At 40.4% G+C, this 15987-nt stretch overlaps 2 protein-coding genes across 3 annotated transcripts in view; one reads left to right on the forward strand and one right to left on the reverse strand.

Annotated features, from left to right (window-relative positions):
- Positions 1-5151, forward strand: part of LOC143974084 (RNA exonuclease 1 homolog) — a 145223-nt gene extending 140072 nt beyond the window's left edge. Inside the window, exon 16 of the mRNA XM_077475143.1 lies at positions 4802-5151. Within this exon, the coding sequence (XP_077331269.1) occupies positions 4802-4890 (89 nt within the window). The 3' untranslated portion in view covers positions 4891-5151. The remainder of the gene's footprint in view (positions 1-4801) is intronic.
- Positions 5152-6219: 1068 nt separating this feature from the next.
- TEK (TEK receptor tyrosine kinase) overlaps positions 6220-15987 on the reverse strand; it is a 166951-nt gene continuing 157183 nt past the window's right edge. For both annotated transcript variants that reach the window (XM_077475145.1, XM_077475146.1), the window contains 4 exons: positions 13709-13749; positions 10505-10601; positions 7394-7493; positions 6220-6567 (listed from right to left, as the gene is read on the reverse strand). In XM_077475145.1, the coding sequence (XP_077331271.1) occupies positions 6493-6567; positions 7394-7493; positions 10505-10601; positions 13709-13749 (313 nt within the window). In that variant the 3' untranslated portion in view covers positions 6220-6492. The remainder of the gene's footprint in view (positions 6568-7393; positions 7494-10504; positions 10602-13708; positions 13750-15987) is intronic.

Consider the following 15987-nt stretch of genomic DNA (forward strand, 5'->3'; position numbering starts at 1 on the left):
ACCTCTCCTCTGAATGCTGACTTGTATATTGTCTCTTTGATATTTCTTAGCCTTTCTAATCTTTCTACCCACTCCTTCATTGTAGGAGGTTCCTGTGTTTTCCATCTTCGCGGTATCAATGCCTTAAAGTTCAATAGGCAAGGGATCAGGGAGTACCCATACTCTCTCTCCCCCTTTTCAGAGTCGTGGAATAGGCACACCCATGGGTCCCTCCTCATCCTTTCTCCTGTTACTTTAAAACTAGCTTCTATTATTTTCCCCCAGAATGTCTGCACATTTGTGGTGGGAGTGTCCCAAATATAGACAAAGGTTCCCACTGCCAAACAGCTTCTCCAACACGTTAAGGGGTTCTCTCTGCTAATTTTATTTCCTTGCTGTGGGGTCATATACCACCTTGCTAAGAGTTTATTTGACATCTCTCTTGTTTGTGAATCTTTAGCTACCGAATAGGTTCGTCTCAGCCTATTTCTCTGTTCATCATTACTTAAGGGGCCTATTTCTCTTTCCCACTTCTCTAAATAACCAACGTATTTATGATCTACTGCATCTATCAGAATTTTTTATATATTTTTGAGATCCTTTTTTCAAGGCATTGACCGTAGTAGCTTCTCCAGGGGTCTAAGTTGCTCCTTACCCCTCAATGGCTGTGTCAAGGACTGGGTAAAATAGTGTAATTGTGAATATCTCCATTTATCTAGTGTCTTGTGTCCCCACTTCCCTATATTTTCATCATATGTGCATAATCTATTTCCTTCCATAACCTCCTGTAATCTAATATTATCTTTCTTAGCCCACCTGTTAAAATATATATATTCCTCTTGCCCTGGTCTAAAAAAAATTGGTATCTAGTAACAGGATTAGTGATGAGTTGTGTTCCCAATTATGTCTCTTATTTATTGTGTCCCAAAGTGAACTTTTTGTTAATATACTTGTGTATGACCCCTAATGCTCTACATCTTGCCGGTATCCATATTAACTCTCCTACTTTCTTTTTGCTTAGCTTAAATTCTAATTCCACCCAGTCCTTGCCCTTTTCATTATGAATCCAATCCGTAATTCGTGATATCACTATAGCCTCGTAATACTTTTTAAAGTCGGGTACTGCCAAACCTCCTCTGTCCTTACTTCTGGTCATAATATTAAAAGCAACCCTCGCCGCTTTTTTTCTCCAAATAAATCTTATGATCATGCTTTTTAATTTATTTAAATATGCTTGTGGTAATGATATTGGGACCATTTGACATGTATATGTAAATATTGGTAAAATAAACATCTTAACTACATTTATTCTCCCCATCCATGAAAGAGCTTTATGTTGGACGGGTGGAGGGGAGAGAGTACAAGACAGCTGCTTTCACAGACTATCTTCTGCTCTATATCTCTAACCCTAGGATATCTATTCCGGGGATAATGAAGGTTAAATGAACTGTTAAAATTCGGGAAACTCTCCAATTTTAAAGTGAACATGACCAAATCTGAAATATTAAATTTAAATATACCGGTAGAAGAACAGAGCGAACTTCAAACTAAATTACCTTTTAGATGGAGCCCGAAAGAATTAGGTTATCTGGGAATAAAATTGACAGCAAAGATGGGAGGCCTGTTTGAGGTCAACTATATCCCTCTCCTGAACAAAATTAAACAGCATTTAGGTAAATATTTAATTCTATCTTTTCATCTAATAACACTGAAGAACTGACACTTTGCTGCAATGTAAAGTAGTGAGTGTACAGCTTGTATAACAGTGTAAATTTGCTGTCCCCTCAAAATAACTCAACACACAGCCATTAATGTCTAAACCGCTGGCAACAAAAGTGTCCACTTTGGATGTTTTCACTTAGGGGTGTATTCAAAGTGTCAATATTTTGTGTGGCCACCAATATTTTACAGCACTACCTTAACCCTCTTGGGCATGGCATTCACCAGTGCTTCACAGATTGCCACTGGAGTCCTCTTCCACTCCTTCATGCAGACATCACAGAGCTGTTGGATGTTAGAGAGCTTGTGCTCCTCCATCTTCTGTTTTGAGGATGCCCTACAGATGCTCAATAGGCTTTAGGTCTGGAGACCTCACCTTAACCACAGCCTTACTAAAGAAGCTGAGGGTAAAGTTGGAGGTATGTGTGGGGTTGTTATGATGTTGAAATACTGCCCTGCAGCCCAGTCTCCCAAGGGAGTGGATCATGCTCTGCTTCAGTATGTCACAGTACATGTTGGCATTCATGGTTCCCTCAATGAACATTAGCTCCCCAGTGCCGTCGGCACTCATGCAGCCCCAGACCATGACATTTCCACCACCATGCTTGGCTGTAGGCAAGACACACTTGTCTTTGTACCTTGTTGCCGCCACACACGCTTTACACCATCTGAACCAAATGCGTTGCTCTTGGTCTCATCAGACCACAGGGCATGGTTCTAGTAACCCATGTCCTTAGTCTGCTTGTCTTCAGCAAACTGTTTGAGGGCTTTCTTGTGCATTCTCTTTAGAAGAGGCTTCCTTCTGGGACTACAGCCATGAAGACCAATTTGATGCCTTGTGTGGTGTATGGTTTGAGCACTGATAGGCTGACTGACCACTCCTCTTCCCCCCCCCCCCCCCCCCCCCTTCAACCTCTGCAGCAATGCTGGCAGCACACATACATGTATTTCCCAAAGACAACCTCTGTATATGACGCTGAGCATGTGCACTCTAATTTCTTGGTCGACCATGGCAAGGCCTATTCTGAGTTGAATCTGTCCTGTTAAAACACTGTATGGTCTTGGCCACCGTGTTGCAGCTGAGTTTCATGGTCTTGGCAATCTTCTTATAGCTTAGGCCATCTTTATGTAGAGCAAGAATTCTTTTTTTTTTTTTCAGATCCTCAGAGTTCGTTGCCATGAGGTGCCATGTTGAACTTCCAGTTACCAGTATGCGAGAGTGAGAGCACACCAAATTTAACATGCCTGCTCCCCATTCACACCCGAGACAGTGTAACTGAGTCACATGACACTGGAGAAGGGATATGGCTAATTGTTCCCAATTTGGACATTTTCACTTAAGGGTGTACTCACTTTTGTTGCCAGCAGTTTAGGCATTAATGGCTGTGTGAGTTATTTTGAGGGGACAGCAAATTTACAATGTTATACAAGCTGTACACTGACTATCATTGTAGCAAAATGTAATTTCTTCAGTGTTGTCTCATGAAAAGATATAAAAAAAATGTACAAAAATGTGAGGGGTGTACTCACTTACTGTAACTACCATATTTAGTCGCTCTCTCCTTTTTTTTTTTTTTGTAGAAGTACAGAGTAACCCTTTAGGTAAAACTACTCTAGTGCCAAGGTAGAGCTAGCAAATGTCATCCAAATGTCTCTCATACAAGTGCATCACCAAAGCAATTGGTAAAATGTGAGACCCTGGAAGCCAGAGCAGTGCTTTTCAACGTGTATTTATTAGCTTTTAATGACTAGATTTCAGGTGTGAAATGGTGTAGCAGAACTGTGATCTCTAGAAAATCTTTACATATCTGGTTTAGCCTACATCAAAACAGCCTTGCATTAGTCCACCAAAAGCAATTTACACAGGCCCTAAAGTAAATCTATGCAGTAAGAATAGTGGGGCTGTTATTTCACTTGCTTTTAAAAATGCTAGCTCCATAGCTATTTTACAACCTCCGCTTTTTGCATTACTGACAAGGAACCAGTATGCAGCAGGCAAAGTCTCTGCTTACCAGGTTAGCAACTTGGCAAAGTTATGAAGCCTTTGGATCACCGACAGCCAGGCTTTTTGCATTTCATCAATGGCAGCCTAAAAGCTTTCAAGGGAGGATCTTTGCTGGAACATTCACTTGTTTTAATATGGTCATTGTACAACAGGGGTATGAACACTGGGAATCTGACTTTTTGGGGGGGGGGGGGGGGGGCGGGCGGAACTGCTTAAGCTAGTCCCAATGTTGCGCAATATATCACTGTTGGTATAATGGACAATAAAGATTCAAATTTTAGCTTTTAAAAAAAAAAAAAAAATTCTCATTTACTTTGGGTAGATAATACATTATTGAAGAGGGGCAAAATTTTTTTTTCCTTTTTAAAGCGGGAGTCCGCCGTTTTTTTTTGTTTGCTTTTGTTTTTTTAAAGGCGGCAGCACGCCTCCGATGTCGGCACCCAAAGCCAATCTCTCGATCGTCTCTCGGGTGCTGCTGCCATCTTGGGTATGGGAATCAGGAAGTGGAGCCTTTCGGCTTCATTTCCCGGTTCCCTACTGCGCATGCGCGAGTCGCGCTGCGCAATAAGGATGGTCCCCAGTGTCTCTGGGATCTGTGTGTTTCCCAGCTTTCAGCGGGGGACCTTCGGAAAGGGGTGTAGATTCTACGGGAAGGGGCGTACCTTCTGCAGAATCTACGCCGGAAGTGGGTGCAGATACCTGTACTGTACAGGTACCTGCACCCCCCTCCCCCCTGAAAGGTGCCAATTGTGGCACCGGAGGGGAGGGGGGTTCCAATGAGTGGAAGGTCCACTTTAATGTGGACCTCTGCTTTAAGGATCCTTTTTTTTTTTTTTTTTTTTTTTTTTTTTTAATGCTGGTCGTAGATGTGTGTTAATCGTGATGGGAAAGGCGAGGCTTCTATTTCAACCTGCTACCTAAGAATGCTGCATGTGCATAAAGAAATTGTGCATACACAGTCCCTTTGTAATGAACCCCAGCATGGCCTAGAGTTTTTTTTTTTTTAGTTAAAGTAATTAACCATAGTCCTGAAATTTTGTAGTATCACCTACAGCTATCTCATGTGTTTTTTTTTTTTTTTTCCCCCTTCTCCTTTAGTTGCTGGTCATGATTCTGTTGAAGATGCTACTGCATGCATGGAGTTAATGCTCTGGAAAGTAAAAGAGGACACTAAAGGGCGGCGATAGAAATCCTACATATGTTTATGTAAAAATTAAAAGCACTTATGTATCTTCTGTATACTACAATCATTTTCAACATTTGATATTCTTCTGGCATCTTTAAACTGTTTGTATTTGTAAGCGTTGCACTAGCAGTTGTCTTGTCTCCCTGCATCCTTTTTCCCCCTAATCTAGATTCTGTATGAAAATTTTGTTTCAACATCTCAACCAGCCTACCTCGAAGCTAAAGTTCACATCTTTAGTAGCTGCTGGAGCTTTAAGCTACTTTTTTTTTTTTTTTTTTTTTTTTTTTTTTTTGTGGAAATTGTACCTAAAGATATGCAAGGGTGCTGTAGCAGCTTTGATGGAAAGTATGCTACCATTGAACTCAAATAACTGCTTCCTCTTTCAAAATAAATATTTAAGCACGTGTGAATTTATTTGGACTATGGTATAATAGACTGCACCTGGACAAAGTCTAGTAAATGATGCCCAGTAGAAGGCTTTCATTAGACCCTTTTATCTGATCCCTCCCTGGTATTTCTGGATGACTTCTGGTACATGTTAAATACAATACAAAACTGCCTTGGGCCCTCTTTACACCATTTGTGTTGTGGTAACATAGTAAACACATTTTACATATGGTGGTGCCATTCAGTGTGGATCACACTTTAACGCATCTTCAAAATGTACATGTGCCGTAATGCAGCACGCAGTATGGGTGTCCTGTGTGTTAAGCTGTGAAAATGCAGTCAGCCCCAGATTTTTGTGCTTGATGGTGCAATTCTGCCTTTTGCCACAATGAGTATCAAAAATAGATTAACAAGGCCTTTGCAGCATACCGTGTTCTGGTGTGAATGGGACCTTAACCCTGGAAGGAAAATATTATTAATAAATATTGGCCTCCTTTTGCATTGTTTTAGGATTCTTGAGATGGTGGGGTTACAAAGGAAAAGTTGAATTCTCAGTGTTAAAAGGCCCACATTTTGTGGTATAACATCTGCCCATCAGTTACAGTTTTTAACATTAGTCTGAGAGAAAAAAAACATGACATTAAACACTAAAAGTCACAGACTTGTTTTCTTTATAACAAAGCAAGCTTCAGATATAATTAGTGTAATGTAGAGGAATCTTGATTTGCACCACTTGTGATGTTACAATGGCTATATGTCATGCCTTGCGCTTTCTTCAAGTTGCAAAATCCAGCAACTGCAACTTGTAGGTCAAAGCTAGTAATGGCTTTCATGCTGTTATAGACTGTATCTTCATGACATTATTTAGACCACTGTAGTAATTTGTTTCTGTTAACGTGAATAGTCTTTATGCCTTTCAGCTATAGAAATATTGCCACAGATGCAGTTTTTGTGTAATTCTTTAATAATTATAAACATAGATCTATAGTGTTAGCTGTAACAGAAAAATTGTATCAATAATACAATGTTTTTTTTTTTTTCTATTACCATGAGTTACTAAGCATTTTAGTTAATTTGAAAAGAAAACCTATTTACACAGCTCTATAAAAAAATTTACAGGTGTAGTACAAAAAAATATATATTCTAGAGACGACGTCAGACAAAACACAATATTGCACACCCAAATCCTGTTTTAGTTGAGAGAAGACACTGGTCGTTATGCTGCTTCTTCGGCTGAGCAATCAATGCCGGCATAGGCAAACTTTTCGTATAGTGTTGTATTCACATAGGTCTGCAAAAATAAAGTATTCACAAATATATATAGCCATTTATAAACAAATAAAAAAAAGCAATAAACTGTTTGAAAATAAAATGTGAAATTGTTATCTTCTGTAGTAAGGTGGACCTATCCTTCACATTTACACGTCATCTTAAATTGGAATATGTAAGATGGACATTCAGCACCTGACAGCTAAACCTAATAAAAGCTTGTTCTACAGCCTTGTGTGTGTGTGTTAAAGAGAGGGAAGGGAGGACTGTGGGTGCTTACTGGTTTGAGGGAATCAGCAGTGAGTGCCTAGAATGGAATGACTTTCTTCCAAGAAGGCTTAGCTGGGGAATTGTGGCCAGGGTTGCTGGGGTGTCTACAAACGTTTTTTTATTATGACCATCAACTATTGGATTATGTAAATCATTTACAACCACTTTAGGGGCTTAATGGGCTTTTTTTCACTTCAAAGGGTTTTGAATTCCCACACAAGTCTATGGTAAAACCAAAACTGCTTAAATGCAGGTCAGAAGGTCAACTGCAGGTTAAATGCACCTGTCAATTCTGAATGATTTCAGCAGTGTGCTAAACTGATGTAATCGAAACAAGCTCAAAGTAAGTTGCCAATGTCACAAGCTCTATGGTATCTGTCCATAGTCTGTTGTTTTGATTAGCAGAATGATGAGGTACAAAAGGTTTCATCCCATATATATATATATATATATATATATATATATATATATATATATATTTATATTACAAACCGTAGTATAGATTAAAACTAACATGATACTTTTTTTTTTTATATATAGATGTTTACTTTTATGTACAGTTTTGAATTTGCATTTACCTTTCTTTCCTCTAGCATTCGCGTCAGAGACATCAGAATTTTGGCAAATGACGGTCGTTCATATGGTTTCTCACGCCAGCATTGTCGCATAAGATCATGCCTTCAAAATATATTTGAAAAAAAAAAATACAGATTATTTGACATATTGGTTACACATGTATTTTTCTATGCTAGCCATTGAAAATTAATGGATTTTGCGGTGATCAAAATATGGTCAATATATTAAGGGTTAGCCAAAATCATTGAGAGATCTTTGGTTGTAAGACCCCCACTCCTTGGAAATGCTAGTAAACTAAATGATGGTGTGCGAGTATATCTTGCACAAGAGGATCATAAAGTTTTATACAGCGATTTCAGATTTACACAATTGACATATTAGTGTTATTAACCTGTTGCACATTACAGATGTGTAGCATATTCCCAGAAAACATCAATGAAATGAACAGGACACACGCCCTGTCCCTCTCTTCCTGCTACCACTCCCCTGCTGCTCTTGCCAGATGTGAAAATGACAGCTTGGACTTAAACCTCAGACACACGCTTCGATTTTCAGATGACCGAACGTCCATTTTTTGGTGGCATGCTAGTCTCGTGTCAAAAGTGAAGAGGTTACTCACAATATGAAAATTTTCGTACGACAGAATACAATTTCAGAAATGACGTAATGTGTTAAATAGTTTTGTATGTATTATTTTTGTTTCTGAGCATGCGTAGTCTTGCTCTTGTGATTATTTTTTTTTATTTTTTTTATGAAATGAAAATCGGACGTTGAGTTCACATCTGCCAAAAATTTTATAGATCCAGCTTTTGGCTGATGAAAAAGCAAAATTGGCTGTCGAAAGCACCATACTAACGATCTGAAAATCGTCAGACAGCTCGTCATACTAATTTTTCCATCCCATTTTCCTATCCTGTGTACGGGCCTTCACAGTCCTAAACAATGTATTGAACACTGTTCAGAAGCTCTGCAGGCACTATTGTTACATAGTTATTCTGGTTGAACTAGATGCACTTGTGTCTTTTTTTTTTCAACCAGACTAACAATGGCTGCAGAGCTTCTGAACATTGTTTAGGACTGTCAGAAAGACAATGGGCTCCATTCATAGAACCAGATCACATGTGGTATGTAAGTGTCCAGACACATTTTGCCTAAATATTGCATGCAATCTTGAAACTGTCAATTCACTATACCATTTTGCTGTATTTACCACAAAACAAAGAAATACTCAGTGAATACCGCATGAAAGGGCGATAAACACAATTCACAAAAGGAAATAAATAAATGCATGCGGTAAATAAATAATGGTCCTGGCATATGATAGTTAAGGAACCAGCAGCTGCTGGCATCCTTCAGAACCAGTAAACAATATGGTTGTTTGGGAGCGGATGGCCTCTGAAACATTAACAACCGATGAGTCATCAGCTATCAGTGGGGTTCCCTGCTGACAACTGAATGTAAAAAGAATTGCTGGCAATAAAAAAAAATTAAGAAAAAACCCTTTGGGTCTGGTATGGTTTTTGAGGGAAACGCCAATAAAAAAACATAGCAGGCCACATTCCCTAAACATGGGGGGGGGGGGGGGGGGGGGTGCTTTGGGGCAGGGTCCCTCCCCAAATACCCTTGTACTCATGTTGATGGGGACAAGGGCCTCTTCCTCACAACCATGCTCATAGGAGTCTGCAGGTAGGGGGCTTATCAGAATCTGGAAGACCTCTTTAACAAGGGCCCCCCAGATCCTGCCCTCTCATGTGAATAAGTACTCATTCGCCCCCCAAAAATACTGTAGTGTAAATAAACATAGAAGGCAGTTTAAACGTTTTCTTTTTTCCCAATTTTTTAGTGTCTCCTTTAAAGAAAGCTCAAAAATAGAAAAAAAAAAGTATATGAAATACCTTTGCAGTGCAAAGTAAATGTCTACTAGACCTAAAACCCTGCTCAATGTCTAAAAGCATCCTTATGGGGAAAAAAAAGTTGAGCTGTATCCCATTATCAAGCTCAACAACAGCCACTGTGGATACAACATACTCTTTTGTGATTTGATTTATGATGGATTGGAACTGGTTAAATCTTTGTCACAGCAAAGTCTTTGAGATACCACATATGTATTTTCCGCACCCACTACTTATCCATTTCACCAATAGGTGTCAGCACACTATTTTGCAGAATAATGCTTGAGAAATTTAAATTCTAATTTGCACATCTGAATGTAAGAAGGCAAATATGGTGACCAATTCTAAACATCAACATCAAATGTTGAGGAGCTGATTAATTAGTGGCATTTATTTTAGTAAATATGGTGACCAGTTGTGATGTATGATTTTAAAAGCAGATTCCAGTTCTGTGGTATAAACTGGTCTTGGAGATAAGTGACATATAGCCAATATGTATTGAGGAAATATGGAACTGTCATGCTGATCCAGAGGTTTCAGCACTCAGAGTACTTCAGAGTTACAGAGCCACAACTGGTATGTAGATATGGAGCTCTGAATTTCCTAATCTGCGTGCTTATTAAGGCGTTCCAAAAGTGGAACTTCCACTTTAAGCACTTTAAGAACTCCTCGCCCCCATTTGGCATGTCATTTTTTTGTGGGGGGGGGGGGGGGCGCCATGTTTTGAGAGGGACTTCCTGTCCCATTTCCTGCTTCCATCTCTTGGCCGCCTAGGTGACTCCTCCTCTCTCCCTAGACGGCCCCTCCCTCCCTGCAATCTTCTGGGACACGTCACAGGCTGACTTTTAATAAACTAAAAAACAAGTGGAACTCCGCTTTAAGTGGAATAGGGACTCGTAATGCTTTGAACATGAGACAGCAAAGAAACTGACATTCTTTGGCGATCTCCTATTTAATTACTGAAGTGTATATTTTTTTCTGGTTCACAAATTTTATAACATGCTGAGGAGGAGGAACCTAGTAGTTAGAGAAATAAGAACACCATTAAGACTATTTTTCCCAGCAAGATTTGTTAGACCGTGGTGTTTTTGCTAGTTTAGATGCAAATAGTGCTTTTAGCGGTTCTTGCAACCACACTGTAGTAAAAAGGGATTTCCAGAAATTAACACATTTACAGTAATAACTTATAAAGCAATACTCATAATATCATGCTTTTCTTACACTTCATCATCGCAATTGAGAGGTTTTTCAAGTCTGTACCCTTGAGGTAACTTCTCATAGAGTTCTGCACATGTCATGCCACAATATGGAGTCCCACCTGCAGGTAGGAAACAGGTTCTGTTAATAGATATATAATATCATTACTTTAAAACCAGCATAGAAACCCCAATATTAATATATTATCTCTGGGTCTACTAAACATTCTGCTTTAGCTTTTTCCTTAATCATTTTATTAATTATATGGAAAGAGCATGTGGTAATGCCATTTTGAAAAAGGGGGATTCAAATCAGATATTCTACTTGATATGTTAGGTATCAGGTCACACAGCTCATTGCAGCAGAATGTTGGTGGGCAATATAGCCTTACCAATATAGATTTCAAAATGCCTCTGATAGAGTTGTTAAAACTCACAAGAATGAAAAGAATCACCAACATATTTCTGAAAACTAAGGTTTCCATCAGGCAGTGTAGAAATGGAAAAAATGTACACTGTTTATACTTTTCGCAAGCATAGGTGTTCTAAAGAGATTAGTGCAAGGATACAGTACAGTTCTCAAAATGTGTGATGGAGAAAGATCTGTTGGCATCTGTTGGCATCTCTTGCACTTTATAACATTTGTGTTCATGAATCTACTAATAGCGCTATAAAAGTGTGGTGATCAGGCAGACTTACAATGAGGAAAGCCATTGCACTAAGTAGTGCTGTCCATCCCAAGTTTGCTAACGGCCACCTGGATGTTCAATGCATTACTGGAACAACACCCATACACTATGAGGTTGATTTACTAAAGGCAATCCACTTTGCACTACAAGTGCATTGGAAGTGCAGTCGCTGTAGATCCGAGGGGGACGTGCAAGGAAAATAAAAAAACAGCATTTTAGCTTGCATATGATTGGATGATAAAATCAGCAGAGCTTCGCTTCATTTCAGATCTTCCTCTCAGATCTACAGCAACTGCACTTCTAAGTGCACTTGTAGTGCAAAGTGGATTTGCCTTTCATAAATCAACCCCAATATCCTTAACCCAAATGTGTTTGATGGAGGAAGTATGATGTTATGGGGCTGTTTTTCTATCTTAGTACCTAAACAGCTTACAGTTTTTATGGATCCAAATCATTTCAACATTCTACATAAGGCTGCTTTCACACAGGATCTGCTCAATGGATTCCACTAGCTAGGCGTAAATCACTCTATTGATCCCCGCTGAGCAGGGCCCATCTCTGCTCACTGTGCATGGACAGACCTGTCAGAGCTCTGATGCCCTCTATGGCGAGATGGGATGAAAACGGACAGCCTGTCCGTTTTCATACAATCCAATCCATTGGAATGATTGCGAACGTATCGCCACCTGTCTGTTTTGATCTCGTAGGGTCAGATGACAGGTGGGTGTCAACGGACACATCTCCTTGGACATCCTCCTGCCCATACCAGTCAATGGGTGGCCCGGTCAGATCCGCCTGAAAAACTGACGGATCTTTGCAGGCCAATCGTGGGAAAGGGGCCTTAGAATAACTATTTGGCCTTGATTTAAAACTTTAAGTTGGGTCATGCAATATAACAGTGAGCTGAAATGTGGCAGCAAATCAACAAAAGAGTTTTAGTAGGAATGTAGGGTTTTAAAATAGCCAGGTAATAATCCTAATTTGAAAGCCACTGAAATGGATTGTGATTCTGAAAATACAGTTTTGCATATGGCAAAGGGCCAGGATACTTTCCAACCACTGCATACGCCTGATTAATAGGTACTAATAGACTTTAGCTGAGGTTATTAGTAAAAAAAAAAGGGTTTTCCACTAGTCACAAGATGAGATGAGAGTCACTTGTTTAAACTGTTTGCTCAAAACAAATACTTTAAGGTAAAATCTGTGTGGTCAACAGGGAATGAAGGGACTTCCAGTTCCAAAACAGCTAAAGGTTCCCACTGTAGGGTTTATTTACTAAAGCTGGAGAGTGCAAAATCTGGTGCAGGTCTGCATAGAGACCAATCAGCTTCCAGATTTTATTTTCAAAGTTTAATTGAACAAGCTGAAGTTAGAAGCCGATTGGCTGCCATGCACAGCTGCACCAGATTTTGAGTGTAACAGTTTTAGTAAATCTCCCCCATTGCAGATCACTAAAGATCAGTGATTCTCAACCTCAGTGTTCAAGTGCCCCCAACAGGCCATAGTTGCAGGTTTTCTTTTATTTTGCACAGGTGCTTTAAATCAGAGTCAATGGGGGTTATTTACTAAAGGCAAATCCACTTTGTACTACACGTGCAAAGTACACTTGAAATTGCACTGAAAGTGCAATTGGAAGTGCAGTCACTGTAAATCTGAGGGGTAGATCTGAAATGAGGGGAAGCTCTGCTGATTTTATTATCCAATCATGTGCAAGCTAAAATGCTGTTTTTTTTATTTTCCTTGCATGTCCCCCTTGGATCTACAAGGACTGCACTTCCAAGTGCACTTTCAGTGCAATTTCAAGTGCACTTTGCACTTGTAGTGCAAAGTGGATCTGCCTTTAGTAAATCCCCAATAACTTTGTATTTTGGACAGCTATTTTTTTCAAGAGAAATTCCCAAAACATGGCCTGTAGGGGGTACTTGAGGACTGAGGTTGAGAACCACTGCTATAGATAGTGGGGTTTATTTACTAAAAGCAAATCCATTTTGCACTACAAGTGCACTTGGAAGTGCAGTCCCTGTAGATCTGAGGAGAAAATAAGAAACAAGGGGAAGCTCTGCTGATTTTTTTCATCCAATCATGTACAAGCAAAAATGCTGTTTTTTTTCTCATTTTCTTGCATGTCCCCCTCGGGTCTATCGCGACTGCACTTCCAAGTGCAATTCCATGTGCACTTGTAGTGCAAAGTGGATTTGCCTTTAGTAAATACATCTCAGCTACTGCAACACATTTGAACTAAAACTATGACATACAGCAGTGGTCATCAAGCCTGTCCTCAGGGCCCAGGCCAGGTTTGAAACATAACTGAAATATATCACAGGTGATATCATTTGCTGATCAGTGATTGCAGTATTCTAGTCTGCATCTCCCCAAGGTAATACATAAAACCTGGCCTGTTAGTGGGCCCTGAGGACAGGGTTGATGACCACTGACATACAGAATGTTATGCAACTATATAAATACAAAGCCTATACAAGTAAAAATATCTATTTTTACATTCAGGTATCCTTGTGTTGTGTTAAAGCTGTTATACCTACCCAAACTGACGATTTCCCATAATAAAACACCAAATGACCATCTATAAAAGAAAAAAAAACATGAAGATTGTTGGTCAAATAAGTTAAAATATGTAAAATCATTGTCTAAAATGTATCTACTGCACATCTTGTTTATGCAACATCCATTTAGAAGATGATCTATTAAAGCAATTACATAAAAATATCAATTGTGAAAATAATGCTAACAAATCACAATGACATTTCGGTAGGTTTTTGATGATCATTAGTTTGGCTGATCTTGATGATCTGCAACTGCTTGAAGTACACTATTTAGCAGCCCTTATTTAGGATTGATTTACATTTATGCATGTTGCTTCTGAGCATTTCTGCAGTGCTTTTTTCTGTGCTTGTGTTTTTTACCACAATTTTGCCGCAATTGGTGTTTTTTTTTACACTGTATATAGCTGGTTGTTAAGAAGGGGCCGGCAGCTGAGTCCTAACAACCGATGAGTCATTAGCTGTCAGCGGCCTTCCCTGCTGACAGCTGAATGTAAAAAATAAATAAAAGAATTGGTGGCTAAAAAAAATAGTGAAACCCCCCCACGTCAAAATTGAAAAATAAATGTGCCCCCCCCCCCCAAAATCCATACCAGACACTTATCCGCGCATGCAGCCCAGCAGGTCAGGAAAGGGAGGGACAAGCAAGTGCCCCCCTCCTGAACTATACAAGTCCACATGACCTGAATATGGGGGGTGGGTGCAAAGCACCTTGCCCCCATGTTGATGGGGACAAGGGCCTCTTCCCAACAACCCTGGCCATTGGTTGTTGAGGTCTGTGGGCAGGGGGCTTATCAGAATCTGGAAACCCCCTTTACGAAGGAGGCCCCCAGATCCCGGCCTCTCCCCTATGTAAATGGATATCGGGTACATCGTACCCCTACCCATTCACCAAAAAAAAGTTGTGTAGTGTGACAAAAGACAATAGACAGTTTTTGACAAGTCCTTTATTAAAAATGTCTTCTTCCCCGCTTCTTCCTCCTCCGGGCTTCTCCCACTCACTCTTCCGGTCTTCTCCTTCTTCCAGAGGCCCCGTCCCCTTGTCACTCCACCCCCCAGGGCATGATGGGTCAGTGATGTCACATGGGTGCGGGGCCTCCGGATGATGTCATCCGATGGCCATGCCCCACAGTTATCTAAGAAATGCTTTACATCGACACGGACAGGACAGTGGGAAGCAGCATCGGAACAGCGCCGGGAGGGCCGGTGGAGGAAGAAGAACACCGGACAAAGAAGACAGGAGAAAGAAGAAGAAGGGAGGAAGAAGTGGGAGAAGGGGAAGCCCGGAGGAGGGAGAAGGGGGGGAGAATAAGATATTTTTAATAAAAAACTGTCTATTATCTTTTGTCACACCACACTACTTTTTTTTGGTGAATGGGTAGGGGTGCAATGTACAATCCATTCACATAGGGGGGAGGCCAGGATCTGGGGCCCCCCTTGTTAAAGGGGGGTTCCAAATTTCCATAAGCCCCTGCCTGCGGACCCGAAAATCAATAACCAGGGTTGCCTGGAAGAGGCCTTTGGTCCCCATCAATATGGGGGCAAGGTGCTTTGGGAGGCATAGAGCCCCCTTGCCCCAAAGCACCCACCCCCTCATATTGAGTGCAAGGGGACTGGTATGGTTCAGGAGGGTGGAGGGGGGCACTCACTCATCCCCTCCCTTTCCTGACCTGCCGGGCTGCATGCTTGGATAAGGGTCTGGTATGGATTTTGGGGGGATCCCATGCCATTTTTTTTTCAAATTTTTTTTTTTTCAATTTTGACATGTGGGGGTTCCCTCCAAATCCATACTAGGCCTAAGGGCCTGGTATGGACATGGGGGGGACCCCACGCTGTTTTTGTGATTTAGCCGGCAATTCTTTTTTTTTTACATTCAGCTGTCAGCGGTGAGGCCTGACAGCTGATGACTCATCGGTTGATAAGGACATGGCAGCCGGCTTCCAGTCCCTTTCCTTAGCAAGCAGCTATATACAGTGTAAAAAAAACGCAAATTGTGGCAAAACCGTGGTAAAAATGCTGTAAAAAAACATGGTACTTGTGTTTAGGATGTGGGTCCATTGAAGTGTATTACATGCAAAGCACTGTATTTTGTGGGGAAAAAGTCCCCGACCTTTTCCAAAAACACATAAGCACAAAAATGCATTGATGTGAATGTGCTCCATAGGAACCCATGTTAAAAAAAATCCCTACATTTCTGCAAAATGCATAAAAAAATGCATTAGTGTGAATCAAGCTTTAGTATGACAGTGAAAGGAGCTAAG

The sequence above is a fragment of the Lithobates pipiens genome, unplaced genomic scaffold (assembly GCF_037356315.1).
Source record: "Lithobates pipiens isolate NorthernLeopardFrog02 unplaced genomic scaffold, aLitPip1_a1.2 Scaffold_13, whole genome shotgun sequence".
In the NCBI taxonomy this organism is placed as follows: Eukaryota; Metazoa; Chordata; class Amphibia; order Anura; family Ranidae; genus Lithobates; species Lithobates pipiens.